This window comes from Ornithorhynchus anatinus, chromosome 7, assembly GCF_004115215.2.
Source record: "Ornithorhynchus anatinus isolate Pmale09 chromosome 7, mOrnAna1.pri.v4, whole genome shotgun sequence".
In the NCBI taxonomy this organism is placed as follows: domain Eukaryota; kingdom Metazoa; phylum Chordata; class Mammalia; order Monotremata; family Ornithorhynchidae; genus Ornithorhynchus; species Ornithorhynchus anatinus.
This window is the reverse complement of record NC_041734.1, coordinates 48,451,757-48,469,819: the sequence shown is the minus strand read 5'-3', so window position 1 is coordinate 48,469,819 and position 18,063 is coordinate 48,451,757. Positions and strand designations below refer to the sequence as shown.

Here is an 18,063-nt window from a genome sequence, read left to right as displayed (position 1 = left end):
TGAGGATGCAAGCCCCATGTTAGATAGGGGCTGTCCAACCCAATTTACTTGTATCCACCCCAGCGCTTAGTACAGTGTTTGGCATGTAGTAAGAACTCAGCAAATATCATTATTATTATTTGGGTCATGGACTTTGTCTAATCTGATTATCTTGTAACTACCCCAGTGCTTAGTACTGTGCCTAGCACATAGTAAGTACTTAAGAAGTATCAAAAATAAAAAAAGGATTAGAGACCAGACTCTTTTAAATTAGCAGTTATAATGAGATAACATGAATGATAAGGAGATATAAATGGATAGGCTTAAAATTCACAATGATGTTGGGTCAGATGTAAAAGTGGTCAGTGGTTTACAGAGGTAAGTTCAATAAGGTCAAGCACCTAGTACAGGGCTCTCTGCCCACAGCAAGTGTTCAATAAATACAGTTGAATGAAAGATAAATAAGGCAAAAATAATGGGAAGAAAAAACAAATTACAAAATTAGATAAAAGAGGGAAAAGAAATAGCTTAGAGACTAGAAGCAGAATTTAATATAATTATTTAAAAATTCATATTGCAATGAAAAAAAATCCACCGCACTTTGCATGGGTAAGGCCCTTGTTAAACTATCCACATTTTATGAGTGATGTGGGAACATGCCCCAGGTATAATTTATGTATGTATATATGAATATTCTTAGAATCCTGGGAACAGAAACAAGTGGAGAATTGTTCAGGGCTGGAGGCGATACCCAGAACACCGTGACATTGTTTATGCTCCAGAGGAGAATAAATCCTGTCCCCAGAGTGCTAGCTCCAGAAATTGCTCTGGCTCAGGGTACCCATGGCAATGAATGCTGGCATAAAGCAAGTTCATTCATTCATTCATTCAATAGTATTTATTGAGCGCTTACTGTGTGCAGAGCACTGTACTAAGCGCTTGGAATGTACAAATGGGTAACAGATAGAGACAGTCCCTGCCCTTTGACGGGCTTAAAGTCTAATCAGGGGAGACGGACAGATGACAACAATAGCAATAAATAGAATCAAGATAAATAGAATCAAGATAAATAGAATCAAGTGGACAGGAGAGGGAGAAAACCTACCATGGTTGGGGGATTAATGGTAGAGCTTTGTGAACCTTCTTGGCTATGAGAAGCAGCATGGTGTAGTGGAAAGTGCGTGGTCCTGGGAGTCAGAAGGTTGTGGGTTTTAATGCCAGCTTTATCACTCATCTGCTGTGTCTGAAGTGGGCAAGTCACTTCACTTCTCTGTGCTTTAGTTACCTTATCTGTAAAATGGGGATTGAGACTGTGAGCCCCATGTGTGACAGGGACTGTGTCCTACCTGAATTGCTTCTATCCATCCCAGTGCTTAGTACATAGTAAATGCTTAACAAATACCACAGTCCTCAGCCACGAAACAGTAGTTCTTCAATCAGTGGTATTTAATTGAATGTTTATTGTGTGCAGAGCACTGTACTAAGCACTTGGGAGAGTATAATACAACAGAGGTGGTAGACACATTCGCCGCCCACAGTGAGCTCAATTATTGGCATTTGTTAAGCACTAACTATGTGTTAAGCACTCTTTAAAGCACAGAGGTTGATGCAAGGTAATCAGACTGGACACAGTCCCTGATCCGTTTGGGACTCACAGTCTAAATATCGAGTCTCCATTTTACAGTTGAAGAAACAGGAACAGAGAAGTTAAGTGACTTGCCCAGGATCACATAGCAGACAAGTGGCAGAGCTGGGATTAGAAGCCAGATCCTCTGATTCCTAGGCGTTTGCTTTTTCCAGTAGGACACGCAGCTTCAAGGACTTCGCTAGCAAATGAATTTAAAACAATTTTCCTTTTTGGAAAAAAATAGTGCTTAGTTCAGAGCTGGGCAAACATGAAAGCTCAATAAATATTTTTGAATGGCTGACTAATCTTGTTTACGGGTACTTTCTAGCAACTCAAAAATGAAATCTGATCACTTCTGTCCACTATTTTCCACCCCTTCGTCCATCAATATCAACGGACATTGCAATAGGCATTTGGACTACATTCATTTCAGGAGCATTAGAAAGGTAGACCCAATCACCTAGGGATAGGTCTAATCACAGTTTGCACTGTTTTAGAAAATCAGAGCACTTTGCCTGCTGCCTTCATTTTGGTAAGTGAGAAAAAATGAGCAGTTTCAGAGAGTCAAAAGGAATACCTCAGAGAAGGATTAATTCAGTTATAGTTTAAAGCTCTCCTTCTTAAAACCAAATCCACTGTAAAAAACTAAAGTTTGTCTTCCCGATCCACCACCTTCATTACTGGCCAGGAACCAACTGAGGAAATAGTAAAGAAAGCGCTGGATGTCATTACCATTGCCGTCCCTCCAGCTCTGCCAGCTGCTTTGACGACGGGGATCATCTACGCTCAGAAGAGGTTGAAGAAAAACGGCATCTTTTGCATCAGTCCACAGAGGATCAACATATGTGGACAGTTAAATCTTGTCTGCTTTGATAAAGTATGTACTCATCACTGCCATCATTCATTATACTGTATTGATGCCAATATGGCAAGGGTACAGGGTCTTCCTTTCCCTCCCTGTATAATAATAATAATAGTAATAATACTCGTTACTACGATTGTTATAATTATTATTATGGTATTTGTTAAGTGTTTACTACATGTCAAGCACTTTTCTAAGCATGGGGTAGATACAAGTTAATCAGGTCAGACACAGTCCCTGTCCCACATGGGGCTCACAGTCAAACTTCCTCACGTATTAAAAAAAAGAAAGAAACAAGCTCCCTGGGATCTATTTGGTTTTTTTCCAGGGCTCCAGAACTAAATAAAGAGTAAACCTCAAGCGGTACTGCAGAAATTCCAAGGTTACTAAACTTCCTCCCACTCCTCTAAAACTCTCTCCTGCCCCATCTGCTTTTTGGGTGACAAGGGCATAAACAAGGGTAGAATAATAATAATAATCTAAATTCCAAGTGGAATCTGATTATCTTGCATTTACCCTAGTGCTTAGTACAGTGTTTGGCACATAGTAAGCACTACAGAAATACCACAATGATCATCATTATTATTTGCAAAATCTGCTCTCCAATTGCTAATGAGGGCCTTCGGGGAGGGAAAGTTAGCAGCACCTGCTATTATGAGATGGGACCAAAATGAATGGGAAAAATAGTATCTGTGACCCTTTCATTTCTGGTACTGTCAACTAAAAGAACAGTTGTAATGTGGGAGATTAACTAAACTTGTAACACCAATTAATCATATGAAAGAGCTGTCCACTGGCAAAAGTTTTCAGCAGTGAAAGTCCTAAAGTCGGTGAAAATTTGAGTCACAATACAAATTCCCTAAGCCTTGTTATTCCTGGGGCATAAATGTTTATAAATATTGGCTTACCAAAAGATCAATATAACAGCAGTGCTAAGTGTTTGGGAGAGTACACAGAATTAGTAGATATAATTCCTGCCTTTTAGGAATTACAATCTAGTTGGGGAGATAAATTAAAATAAATCACAGATAGGAAGAGGTAATAGAGTTCAAAGTATGTATGGAAGTGCTCTTGGGGCTGGGGGGGAAGAAAGGAAAGGAAAGTGATTTAGAGACACTGAAGCACTCAAATGAGAAGTGATTTAATCTGGACAATGAGTGACATTAGTCATGGAGGGCCTCCTGGAATAGAGGTGATTTCAGGAGGGCCTTGAAGAATTGGAGATCAGTGGAGAACAGTGGACATCAGTGGAGAATATGGAGATCAGTGGAGCTCAGTGGAGAATTGGAGATACTCCCTCTCTAGGCTGCAAGCTTGATGTGGGCAGAGAATGTGCCGGTTTACTGTTATAATGTACTCTCCCAAGAACTTAGTACATTCTCTGCACACAGTAAGCGCTCAATAAATCTGACTGAATGAAAGAGTGATCTGTCAGATGAAACTAGGGAGCAAGTTCCAGGAAGGAGGGAGGATGTGAGCAGGAAGTCAGAGATGGGAGTGATGAGAAAAAAGAACAGCGAGTTGGTTGATTTTAGAACCATGACTCCAACATCACTTCAACATGATATTCATTTCTTTTGATGAAATCTGTCTGTTTTGTTCTTCTTGGAGCCCTCGACTCTTCACAAACTGAATTAATGTAAGCATTCCCTTCCATTTAGACAGGCACCTTAACCAAGGATGGTCTGGATCTTTGGGGAGTGGTCCCCTGTGATAGAAATGGGTAGGTATGTTGGACAAGTAGGATTTATAGTTGGAGCAATCCTCTCTCAAAATTATTCAACTCACAGTGAAAGCTTACTTTGAATGAAGAAAATTGTTCAGTGTATTACTTAGCCAAATTTGAATCTTACAAAAACAGCTCTTGTCAAATTGTTATTCCCTTTTATTCATTTCTTTCCTAACTTTTCGGAATGCAGTCTAGTAAGAGATTTGAATATTTTCTCCATGACCTACCTCTCCTGCTATAGTTCTAATCCTCCATGATAGGCAAATTATCGTGGGACTGATATTTAATAACCGCTAAAACACAATTCACTCTTAACATGTTAATAAATGGTTAATTGTATCACATCTTTATAATTTGCTGAGAAACACGGAGTTGTTGCCTTTCAGGATCTAACAAATTCCATATCATAGCCTAAGTAAATGCCCAAGAAGTCATTATTTGAGAGTAGTTGAGTGAACAAATCAACTCCTGGATTTGGAGAAAAGGAAAGCTTAGAAAAAATTGGTTGGAATTCTGATGTCACAGATGTTATAAAATGAGAACACTTCCCAGCTATCTCTAATCTCCCCTTTTCTAGTTGAATTGGGATCTACTCTGTCATTATCCAACTAGATATTTGTAGAAATTGATTTCTTCTGCTCTGGGCTTTGAATATCCAGAAGCAGCATGGTCTAGTGGATAAAGCACTAGCCCAAGAGCCAGAAGGCTTGGGTTTTAATCCTGGCTCTGCCACTTGCCTGCTGCGTGACTTTGGACAAATCACTCTGCCTCAGTTTTAACTCCAAAACAGGGATTCAATACCTGTTCTCCCTCCTATTTAGACTGAGACATGGGACATGGATTGTGACCCACCTGATTAACTTGTATCTCTACTACGGTGTTTAGAACTGCAGTGCTTGGCACATTATAAACCTTAAATACCTTTTTAAGAAATCAGTTTGGGGTATCATGTTTACCTCTGTTCTATTCTCCATAGGTTTTTCCTTACTTTAAAAATTTTAGACTTCAACTATGGTAGAACAGGGATACAGCCTAGTCATTAAACTGTAGTCTCCCCTCTAGACTGTAATTTTGTAATGCACAGGGAACATGTAGTAACAATAATAATAATAATAATAATAATGGCATTTGTTTAGCACTTACTATGTTCCGAGCACTGTAAGCTTGGATACAAGCAAATTGGATTGGACACAGTCCCTGTCCCATATGGGGCTCACAGTCTTAATTTCCATTTTACAGATGCAGTAACTGAGGCACAGAGAAGTTAGGTGACTTGCCCAAGGTCACACAGCAGATGAGTGGAAGAGCCAGGTTTAGAACATATCTACCAACTCTGTTATATTGTGTTCTCCTAAGTGCTTAGTACAGTGTTCTGCATATATTAAGCACTCAATGAATATTTTTGATTGATTATTGTTAAATAGTAACCAGGGATACTGAAAAACATATATATATATATGTATGTATATATATATATATATATATATATATTCTTGTCTCATTTTCTAAAAGGAACTAACTTATTCCCAAGAGTTAAGCACAAGTGAATTGTCCCTTTCCTTCCACATTACAGATATGGTCTGTGCTATTTATCATTGGCTTCATTGTTAGTACCTTTTTTTTAATGGTATTTGTTAAGTGGTCACTCTGTGCCAGGCCCTGCACTAAGCACTGGGATAAATAAAAGATAATCAAGTTGGACATAGTCCTTGTCCCATGTAGGGTTCACAATCTTAATCCCCATTTTACAGATGCGGTAACCGAGGCCTAGAGAAGTTAAGTAACTTTCCCAAGGTCCCACAACAGACAAGTGGTGGAGCGAGGATTAGAACCCAGCTCCTCTGACTCCCAGGCCTGTGCTCTTTCCATCAGACTGCATTGCTTCTCTAATCTAAATGTAGTTTGCTCTTAGTTATGTAATAGTAATGGAATTTACTAAGCACTTTGTGTTGAGCACGGAACAGAGCACTGAGAAAATTAAACATGGTCCCTGGTCCCTACAGGGCTTACAATAAGGGGGTTGGGGGAAGACAGACACTTAAAGAATAAAACAATCAAAATGCAAAAGCAATATAAAGGACAAGGACATATATATATATATATATATACATATATGTCATATATATTGTTATAGTAAGAGGAATATGCTAAAACTTGTAGACTTACTCAAAAATTAATTCCTTTTATTCATTGGCATTAATATTTTATTGAGAAAATTCTTTCCAAAAATAACTTTTCAACTTAAGAAAAAATCGACAGTAAGTGTATGCTATAAACTGAATGGAATTAATTCTTCTTTTTTACACCTGTTTATGGTCTAATGTATTGGGCCCTAGGTAAGACTACTTTCACAAAGCACCAAAGATGAAAAAGTGTTCAAATCATTTTTCCATTACAGAAGCAAGTAAAGGGGAACATTCATTCCTTATTGAATAGGATAACTTCAAATTTATAGACTGATAAATTGTCTTTTGTACAGAAATAAGATGAACCTAAAAATATCCAAGAAGGACCCACCTGAGGACACAGAATTCAATAATTGGGAGCTGCTGCCTAGAAATTACAAATTAAAAAATAAATATATAATGCAATAGGCAATTAGAAATAGAGCTTTAAGATTTACCCTGAATGTCCTGAATGTCCTGAAATTTGTCAGAGGATTTCAGAAAATCAGATTTAAAAACCTGTGAACTGACACCTTAAAAACATGCTTGCTTTCCACCTGGAGCTATTCATTCCCTTTAAATTCTTACAGAAAGACTTTCAGTAGTATTTGTTGAAAGCTTACTCTGTACAGAGCCCCATATTAAGCACGTGGTTAATTGATGAGCTACAAGAGACCTTGAGAAAATCACTTAACCTCTCTGTGCTTCTATTCCCTCATATGTAAAATGGGCATTAAGACTGTGAGCTCCCCTGGGACAAGGACTGTGTACAACCTGACGATTTTGCATCAACCCCAGCACTTAGTAAAGTGTTTGGCATAGAGTGTTTACCATATTTCATTACAAAAAAGTGCATTCAGAATCTTCTGAATTCTAATAGGTGTGACAACTGGGATTAATATTTGACAAAGACTGTGAAATTCTAGGAGCAGGGAAGGGAAGTTTTGATGAGATGGGCAGGCACTTTATATGTGTCAAAGGGATGGAACCCAGTTGCAAAAGAAAAAGCATCCTGCTCATACTGTGAATTTAATTTTGCTCATTAGAGCATAAATCAGGCAGCATTTCAAAGGATCCTAGGCTAGGGAATAGCCTGTGGAATAGATACTTGCCTGGCAAAGTTTTTCTTTTACCTTTGCAATGACCTAATAGGTTCATAGCTAATAGGAAGCATAATAATGATAATTGTGGTATCTGTTAAGCGCTTACTGTGTAACAGGCACTGTACTAAGCACTGGGATGGATTCAAGCAAATCGGGTTGGACACAGTCCCTGTTCCACGGGGCTCACAGTCTTAATGCCCATTTTCCAGATGCGATAACTGGGACACAGATAAGGTATGTGATTTGCCCTAGGTCACACAGCAGACGAGGCAGAGCGGGGATTAGAATCCAGGTCCTTATGACTCCCAGACCCCGCTCTATCCACTGGGCCACGTTGCTTCTCCAATAAATCTGGACTTCTGCATGTGTCCCTCAGGGTCAGAGAAGAACTGCAAAAGGGGCAGTTTTAGAGGGGCCCCAGTGAAAGCGAAGGATCAAATCATCTGACAAGTAAAATTTCCTCCTCCCGTGCCTGGTTCAGTGCTCAACACTTGGCATGAACTTAATAAACACTATTACTACTCTGCCCCTCCTTCATGGGAATTCTTAGTCTCCCCAAATGAATAATAAGTGTATTTCAGAAATGAAGCTATTTCCCTCTTCTCTTCAGCTTCCAGGAAGTCCACAGCTTCAGCTCGGGCAGGGCTCTGCCCTGGGGACCGCTGTATGGAGCAATGGCCAGCTGCCACTCTCTGATCGTTCTGGAGGGGACAATCCAGGGAGACCCTCTGGACCTCAAAATGTTTGAAGCCACTAACTGGGTAACTCTTTAATTTGTATTCATTCTAACTGACTGAAGAGCTTCAGAGCTAGTGAATGATGAAGAAAGACAATAGCTACCAAAGGGGTCTGTTCACTAAATACACCATCTGTAATCTGTAGACGCTGAAAGAAAACACGATGGCTTAAAGGCCTAGGGCATTTTGGAAGGAAGTACAACATGAAAAAAAATGGGAATATTATTATTATTTTGTCCCCAAGTCTAAGCCAAATATGAAAGAAACCTGGAATGAAGGTACAAAAAGAATAGGGCAAATAACCATTGATTTGCTGCTATTTTGGGTTACTTGGTAACTCCCCCCTGCTTCCCCTCCCATCCATAATACTGTTTCCCCATCTTTAGAATGACGATTTTGATCTGATCCACTTTCAGGAGAGTATGACACATTAACAAGATACAAATTAAAGCACTCTGACCACTGTGGCTTAGAATTCCAAGTTATGAATAACTAGGCAGTGTGGGCTAGTGGAAAGAGCATGAAGCTGGAAATCAGGAAACCTGGCTTCTAATTCTTTCTCTACCATTTGCTTCCTGTGTGTCCTTGGGCAAGTCACCTAATTTTTCTGTGGTTCAGTTTCTTCATCAGTAAAATGGAGGTAAAATACTTATTTTCCTTCCATCTCATACTGTGAACCCTTTGTGGGACGGGGATTCTGTCTGATCTAGTTAGCTTGTAGTTAACTTAGTCCTTATCACAATGAAGTTCTTAAAAAATGCCATCATTATTAATATTTGCTATCAAAGATGTACTTATGATTGAACAGAGATTTATTTATTATCTTCCTGTCCAATGATCTTACAGACCATATTAGGCCAATAATACAAGGGAAGGATGTGGGATATATAAAATGCTAAAGGTATTCTGTGGAAAAAAAGATGGTCACTGTGTTCCCTATCTCAGTCAAGCTATTCAAAAACTCAGCATGAGCCTTCACTAACGGCATCCCTCCAGAAAAAGGAAGAAATTACATGAATAATTCAAGGATGCCTGCTCTTGCATTCCACAGCATTGTTAATGCAGCTTTTCTGACAGGATTAAACCATTTCACCTCAAGCCAATTTAGTTTCACAGCAAAGAAAGAGAAGACAGCCAGCACGCATTAGTTGTCATCTGGGCTGTTCACTGAGAGTATTTAGAAGGTGCCAAAAACCCAAGCCAAAGCTTAAATCCTGTGCATTAAACCCATCCCATTTCTGAAACAGGAACTAGACAATTACCGGAGTCATCCCAACTGCGAAGAAGTGACTTCACAAGCTGTAATCGTTAAACCGGGCCACACAGACACTCAAGTAAGCTTTACTCCGATGTTCATTGCTTGTAAGTCAAAATATCGATGTCCATAATTCCCATATTGTCTGGTGGTTCCTCCTATGCTGCTTTTATTTAAGGAGCTAGAAATTCAACATCTCAGGGCAAGCCTATCCCCAAGATTCCCTTTCCCAAGAGCCTCACAGGAGAGGGTAGGGAATGGGTTCAGGTAAAACCTGTCCTGCAAATATCAGTTTTGTCCATCGGTCAGAAACTGAATCTAGTGTGATGATGTGGACTGAAACAGAAGAGATGTTTGTTCTTGGTGGAGTTGCCCAGTAGCTGTAAGAATGCTGTCTGTGGTAGTTTCTGAGACTCTAAATAAGAAAATATTAGCAGTTTTCTTTCTGGACAGCTAATATAAGGACTCTTATATGTTATTTTTAGCAAGTAGCAAAGCTTGGTTATGAACATAATTTTTGCTCAGTCATTCTTTAATTTTTTTATAAGAAAATAGAACAGTAGGTTGGGGAGAAGCCATAGATCTCAGAAGTTGAAGAAAAACTGAGAAATTTGTAAAAATAAAAAAAAGTCCTAAGGGTCCAGTTCAAGCTTTGTCAGGATTCTTTCATCTTGAATTTCAGGATTCTCTGTAACTCTGATATGGGACCCCCCTTTAGGACAGAAGCATCCAGTTTGGTCGATTGACATGAGAATTCTGTGAGTTGGTAAATAGGTGTCCAGTAGAATTAGCTTTTAGTTCCTGAATGGCAGAGGCAACTTCTACGGGATTGCAAAGCAGATGGAACACCAAGGCACAGATGTTCTCCGGTTCCCTCTTAGGACATTCAACCAACTGCCTGGGGACTCCATTTCCTTTAGTGAGGATGCCTCCTGAGGTACTACTGGAGAAATGAAGGATCCTGGTTAGGGTGAAGGATTTTGTTTCTTATTTTGTCTATTAGCTAATTCATGCTTTGAACAACTTCTGGCAGTTCCTACTGGTGTCCTCCTTATATGGGGAGTGAGAAACACATCTTTTAAAGTCAAACCCGTCATGTTCCAAACACTGAAAACTTTTCTCCTTCTCCTCTAGGTTCCAGTGGAAGGAATGATCATTTTACACCAGTTCCCATTCTCTTCTTCCCTGCAGAGAATGTCTGTTGTTGTGCAGGAGGTGGGAGGAGATTATCTGGCATACATGAAGGGGGCTCCCGAGAGGGTGGCCAGCTTTTGCCTACCAGACACAGGTGATTTAAATAAGTGAGATTAGAATGCTGATCTGCTTGACAAAATATCAGAAAAAGCCACCAACCTTACCACTTTGCATGATTGAATCTTCTCCATCCAACCCCTCTAGTCTGACCTGAACCCAAGAGACCTCACTCAATCAGTAGTATTTATTGAGACCTTACTACTGTACAAAGCCCTGTATTAAGCAGTTGGGAGGGTAAAATACAGTAGAGTTGGTGAACACGTTCCCTGCCCACAAGAAGCTTACAGCCTAGGGAGGGAGACAGATTTTTCCTGATATTTATTCCCGAAGGGCTGACAACTTCCTGTAACTCTTATGAACATATCTTATATATTCTAGTCCTCCCTCCTAGCTATAATTTATTTTAGTGTCTCTCTCACCAGTAAGACTGTAAAGTCACTGAGGCTACAAACTCTCCCAAGGGCTCAATACAGAACTCTGCATTTAGTATGCAGTAAATAAATGTTACTAATTGAATGATTCCAGCATTCTTTTTAAATGTGTCTATTGGTCAAGAATCAATGCAGTCCAAATTATATTCATTTGTGTTTTCTATAGCACTTAGCAGTCAGTTTGGCTAAAATGAATGTCACTAATAGTTCTCTATTTCCTTCTGTAGTACCAACCACTTTTACAAGTGAGCTGCAGATTTATACAGTGCAAGGGTTTCGGGTCATCGGATTGGCATACAAGAGAATGGAGATAGAGGCCCAAGGAATCTCCCTAACAAGGTGAACACATCAGGCTATTTTTATATGCTTCCAAGAAGACCTAAGGGGGCCAGTGTTCTAGGAAGCTTTATATTAGCTAGCAGATTCTCACAAGCTTACTTTCTTTATTACATTGTTTTCAGTATGCTTATGAAAAAAGCAACACACTAGCTACACACAAACTCCATAAATACAATTACAAAAAAATTAATTACACGATATGCCCAACTTGTTTAACAAAGGAAATCTAGGTAATGGGTTTTCACAATCCCAGGAAGGCTCATGAGAGACAATTTGAGAGATTGTTATTAAATTGGAACATTTGAAATTGAGATTGCTTAGAGCTAAAAGGCCTTGGAGTATTTAAAGGCAAAAAATAGTATCCAATTCCCCTCCAAAACGATTTCTAGTAGATCTAGTTAATTTAATCATTAACAGTCTTGCATAACTTCAAAAGCCTTTTCAATTTAGCCATTATTATACTACTGCACATGGATATCAATGTATGGTTGATTGTTAAGGTCTATTGAGCAGCAACAATGTTCTGGACAAGCTTCAGAGAAACTTAAGACTTTTACTGTGAACACAATTTACAAACATTTAAACAGTTTAAAATAATAAGGCTTCAAAGAAAGGGTAAAAAATGAAGGAAAGTGAAGTAGCAGGAGCATGCCTGGGTAGAGAGGTATAAAAAAGTAAACAGCGGTGACTTGAATTTGTTGGATTCTCTAAGGTCTATTTTTCTCTCAAACATTCTCTAGCCTTCCTGCTATAATTCATGAAGAAATGCCATGACAGTTTTTCTCTGCTCTGCTGGAGCTTGCAAATGGAGTAGTAGGTGGAAAGCAGAGAGCACTAGGAAACATTTTTTTATTACCTCAGGGTTCTAAATGATAACGTAATGGCCTGAAAGACTTCATGCAGCTTCCAAATGCACCTAATTGATTCTCAGAGAGTATTTTACACACTGTAGAATCCGGACTGATGTATCTGACCACACACAAGTCTCTGTGATTATTCAAGCCCTGAACAGTGTCCACAGAACGAACAGATCTTTGCTACAGAGCTGGTCAAGTCTTATTTGCCAGTGACATTACAGTGATACTAATTGTGGAATTTTCTAAGTGCTCGCTATGTGCCATGCACTGTTCCAGGGCTTAAGTAGATATGAGACAATCAGGTCAAGCACAGTCCCTGTCCCCTAAGGGGTTCACAGTTTAAGTAGGAGGAAGAACAGGAATTTATTCCCCATTTTACAGATAGGGAAACTGACCTACAGAGATACTAACTGACCTTGCCAAAGTCACAAAAGCGACAAGCGGTGGAGCTGGGATTAAAACCCAGATCTCCTGACTCCCAGTCTATACCCTTCCCACTAGTTCTTGCTGCCTCTCTACTGCTGTATTTCTGTAACGATATTAATCAGCTCTCTGAAACTGTTGTGCATGTACAAGGAGTTTCTGAGTAAAGGGTAATCAGTGTCAGAAGGATGTGGGGTGTGGTGAGAAAGCTGGCCCGGGGAAAATTCAGAGAGAAGTAGCCAAGGGCCTGGAAAGAGACCTGACTGTAGGGAACCAGAAAGAGGTTCCACTGACTTATCCCGCCTTGCTGTCCCCATAGGCCATCTTTCTCTGACTCCCTTGAAGCAGCATTCTTTAAGCATTTTGCTACTTCCCACTATTACTGGAAAAGATGAAATGCTTGGATGACAAGAGATTACGTTACACTTCTAAAATTGAAGTTAGATGTGTACTGATATCTCAGGGACCCTGCACACATCCCAAATATCCCGAGTCAGCTCAGGCCAGGTAAGTGCAGTCTAAAGTCCCTTGAGCTACCAAAAAAATCCCTAGGAACAGGCCAGCCTAGGTCTAGAGGGGAAGAGAGTGTTCTAAAGCCAATGATATGCCCTAGTTGCAAGAGAGGTTTTGAAAGGAAATTTTAATAGTTATTAGGTTTCTCCTCCTCTTTATCGTATTTGTGCATTCACTTATTTATTACTAAATCAATTAAAAAGTAGTGCCAGCTAGGCTAATTCTTCTAGCTTTGTGGCTGGAAAGGGGTATTAAATATTCTGTTTCTCATGGTAACCCGGTGTACTGCCCGAACTGAAATTATAAATCCATTTAAGGTAATATGTAATTTCACTCCACCTTCACCCTTTTTAAAGTCATATGAATTCTAGGGGTGTTAACTGCAAAAACAGGGAAAATAACACATCTTTAATATTGCTCCAATCTCTAATGGATATTTTCAAATGCATTAAGATCTGACATAAAAGCATTAAGAGCTGTACAAAAGAATGACTAATAGGAAAAGGATAAAAGGAAATATGATACGCTATTGTAATATTCCAGATGCTTTGAAAAGTTCTTTCACCTTTACTCCAGTTTTTCTCTTCAGCCTTTTTTAAAAAATTTCTTGGCTGTGTTCAAATCCCAATCTGAAATAATGTTTTAAAGCTTAAAATAGAGTCAGCAGATATTTTCCAATATAGGACACCGTGATGACCCTGATTCCTGTGATCATGTGAGCTGCCTTTTCAGTGCTGCTTTCCCCTTATGAGTCACTAAAAATCAATTATTAGATTTTTCCAAAGCCAACATAATCCCCAAAGAAAGACAACCTCCTATACTTTTTTATAATGAATCACCCTTACTCCCATGTATAGTCATACTCATATACACTTCACAGATTCAATGCAACCTACCCACTCACTTTTTTTCTTTCCTTCCCTAACTTTCAGGAGGCCAACCTATCAAACAACTGAGAGTATTTTTTGAGGACTTCCTCTGTGCAAACAGTTGAGAGTTAGTAGATACAATCAAGAAATAAACAGTCCAGGAAGGAATATACCTTCAAGGAATATACAGTCCAGCCTGAGAGACACTTAATAAATTACAGGTGGGGAAAACAAGAGCATTTAAAGATATGTACATAAGTGCTATGGTGGCTGGAGAAGTAAGTTCCAAAGTGCTTAGGACTGAAGACTCAAGTGCAAGGATTCTGGAGTGACAGTAATGGAAGTGGAGGTGAGATATTAGTCCAGTGTGACACGACTTTAGAATAATTCACTTAAACATGTATAACCCACATGCCATTACTCTCACATTCCCACACTTTTGGCTACCACTCCTCTTTCTTTTGAAATTAACAGGAGTAGCAGCAGCAGAATAAACAGAATAATTACTGAGAGCAAGCTTTGAATTTCTCAGTGGCAGGGAATTACAAAGAAAGATAATCAAGTCCCAAAGTGGATTTTGAGCTCTCCTCCAATGTTTGAAGTCTTCCCTGGTTCATCTGATCCAAGTGGCTCTTTTTTCTAGCAAGAAGTTCAAAGCCTTCTCATAGCTCCTTGGGTCAATATGGATTTCAGTTGCTCTGTCTTTGGCTTGAACCTGTATCAGAAAGCCACCCACAGTTCAAAATAATCCCAGAGCAGATTTAGAACACCCCGGCAATGGAGTGCCAATCCATCAATCGAAGGTATTTATCGAGAGCTTACTCGGTACAGAGCACTGGGAGAGTACAACAAACACAATCCCTGCTCTCAAAGAATTTACAGTCTACTGAGGGAGACCAATATTGAAGTAAATTATAGTAGGCTTCCTTGTGGGCAAAGAATGGGTTTACTAACTCTTCTAGAGTCCTCTCCCAAGTGCTTAGTACAGTGCTAGACACACAGTAAATGCTCGATAAATAGGATTGATTGATGAGGACATATACGTAAGTGCTGTGAGAGTGGAGTTAGTATCTAAAGGCTTAGGTGGTGGGACTAAATGCATGAATGAGGCAGAAGAGAGGGAAAACAGGGTAGAGGGATGAGAATTTATTCAGGAAAGGCTTCCTGGAGGGCATACGACATAGTAGGGCTTAAAGTCACCTCCTCCAGACTTATGTTCCCTGTGGACGGGGAACGTGTCTACCAACTCTATTGTATTATATTCTCCCAAGCGCTTAATACAATGCTCCGCACTCGGCAAGCACTCATTAAATACTACCAGTTGATTGATTAAAGATGAAAAAGATGCCGGTCTGTCAGATATGAAGCCAGAGTAAGTTCTGAGAAGGAAGGAGGGCATGATCAAGGGGTCAAAAGTGTGAGAGATGACAGTGAGGCTCCATGAGTAGGATGGTATTAGAAGAGTGAAGTGGCTGGGCTGGGTTGTAGTGGGAGAGGAGCAAGGTGAGGTAGCGGGTAGAGAGACTTTATTGTCCAATATAGCCCACAAAGCCTGGGAGTGTCCCAGAGACACACAAAGAAGGACCTCAAAATGAGTAGAGAAAGGGAGGCAACCACCTTGGTAATTATCACCATTAGTATTTATTGAATGCCTACATGCCCTGAACTGTACTGGGTATTTGGGAGCATGGGATAAAAGTTGAAGAAATGGCTTCTGACTCCAAGTAGCAGCTTGGTTTAGTGGAAAGAACATGGGCCTGGTAGTCAGAGGACCTGGGTTTTAATCCCAGCTCTGCCAAGTGCCTGCTGCTTTGGGCAAATCACATAACTTCTCTGTGCCTCAGTTTCCTCATCCATTAAAATGGGGATTCAGTTTCTCCATCCTGCTAAGACTGTGAGCCATGTGTGGGACAGGGACTGTGTTTGACCTGATCATCCTGTATCTTCTACAGCACTTAGAACAGTGCTAGACACAGAGTAAATGCTTAATACAATTAAATAGTTGACAATCTAGATGTGGCTGAGGGTAGTGTCATTTTCTTAAACACCTATTAATTCTAAGAGAAGTTTCCATTTTGGAGTGGGCCAAATTCCAAATTAATTCATCTTAATTACAGAGTAATAGAGCAGTTAACCCATATGTTTTTCAAATAAATTCCCAAGGTATTGGGAGGGTATGAGGATTTTCTCAGGGTTGTCTTGGTCAACAGGGTGAGATCTGGGATTAGACCCAGTGCTAATTTGGGCCAGGGGTCACCACGATTCATTTTTGGCAACTGTGGGCAGAGGCCTGCCACAACTAGGAGGAATCTCAGCCTTTTGGGGATTGATTTCAGTGGGCGATGTCTTGATTGGCCTTTGGTGGCCCTGCCAATCTCCTGGAGATTGGACCAAAGAGGCACAGTAAGTGAAAGGAGCAGACTTCCGTTCTTCAATTCTTCCCCCTCATCTCCCTCATCCTTGCAAGCGCTCCGTCTGAGAGCAAATTTACTTGATAGCAGGAGAGGTACTAGTTGGTTAGTTTTAGCACTCTGGCATCTCTCCCAGAACAAATTAAGCACTGGTAAGAACTCAGAGTTCCTTCTTGTGGGCCTGAACTGAATCTGCTAGACCGTGGCACTTCAAATTTTATGTTATTGCATCCAATATGGCATCGGTCGTCTCCTGGCTCTGCTGCTTGCCAGCTGTGTGACTTTAGGCAAGTCACTTAACTTCTCTGTGCATTTACCTCATCTGTAAAATGGGGATTAAAACTGTGAGCCCCATGTGGGACAACCTGATTAACTTGTATCCTTCCAGCGCTTAGAACAGTGCTTTGCACATAGTAAGCGCTTAAAAAATACCACCATTATTAGAGAAGCAGAGTGATTCAGTGGAAAAAGCCCGGGCTTGGGAGTCAGAGATCATGGGTTCAAATCCCGGCTCCGCCAATTGTCAGCTGTGTGACTGTGGGCAAGTCACGTAACTTCTCTGTGCCTCAGTTCCCTCATCTGTAAAATGGGGATGAAGACTGTGAGCCTCTTGTGGGACAATCTGATTACCTTGTATCTACCCTAGCGCTTAGAACAGTGCTCTGCACATAGTAAGCACTAAATGAATACCAACATTATTATCTCCCCGGGAGAAAGAGTGCTCTTCACCCCCGTGCCCATACTGTGCCGCATAAAGAGGCTCAAGAGTGAATGACCCTTTCTGCCCTGCTACTCTCTGAATTTTAGGAAGTGTAATGTAGCAGGGGCTGTTTTGCTCATATCTCTGCTCAAGGTCCCTAGGTCTCAATGAAATCAATCTGAAAATATCGTCTTTTACAACACCCAGACCTAATGAACATCCTTGGGGTTTGGCCCTGTGTTCCACCCTGAAAATCCTCATGTGATGGATAGCAGACTTCTAGGTAACTGCCTTGTTTACTCAAAGAAAACACAGACCTAGTACAAAAAGCAGCATGGGTTAGTGGAAAGAGCCCGGGCTTGGGAGTCAGAGGACTTGGGCTCTAATTCTACTACCGCCACTTGTCTGCTGTGTGATCTTGGGCAAGTCACTTCACTTCTCTGTGCCTCAGTTGCCTCATCTGTAAATTGGGGATTAAAACTGCGAGCCCCACGTCGGACAACCTGGTCACCTTGTATCTACCCCAATGTTTAGAACAGTGATTGGAATGTGCTAATTATGTAGTTTATATGTAGTAAGCACTTAACACAGACTATTATTATTATTAATAATACTACTACTAATTACTATTACTACGAATAATAACAAAATGCTATACGCTAAGTGTGAGACAGAGGAGGAAATCTCTCTGGTTAATAAGAGGTAACTCCTTTCTATCCTTGGATCTCCTGAGTGGCCTTGAAGGAAGATACAGGGCCTGGAAGTCAGAGGACCTGGATTCTAATCCTGGCTCTACCATTTACCTGCTG

The 18,063-nt window shown here is 40.3% G+C and overlaps 1 protein-coding gene across 1 annotated transcript in view; it reads left to right on the top strand.

Moving 5' to 3' along the window:
- The window catches only part of ATP13A4 (ATPase 13A4), a 123,355-nt gene that overhangs the window by 68,973 nt on the left and 36,319 nt on the right, over positions 1-18,063 (top strand). The window contains exons 12-17 of the mRNA XM_029069396.2: positions 2,295-2,483; positions 4,130-4,191; positions 8,076-8,226; positions 9,450-9,536; positions 10,592-10,745; positions 11,370-11,481. Of these exons, the coding sequence (XP_028925229.1) occupies positions 2,295-2,483; positions 4,130-4,191; positions 8,076-8,226; positions 9,450-9,536; positions 10,592-10,745; positions 11,370-11,481 (755 nt within the window). The remainder of the gene's footprint in view (positions 1-2,294; positions 2,484-4,129; positions 4,192-8,075; positions 8,227-9,449; positions 9,537-10,591; positions 10,746-11,369; positions 11,482-18,063) is intronic.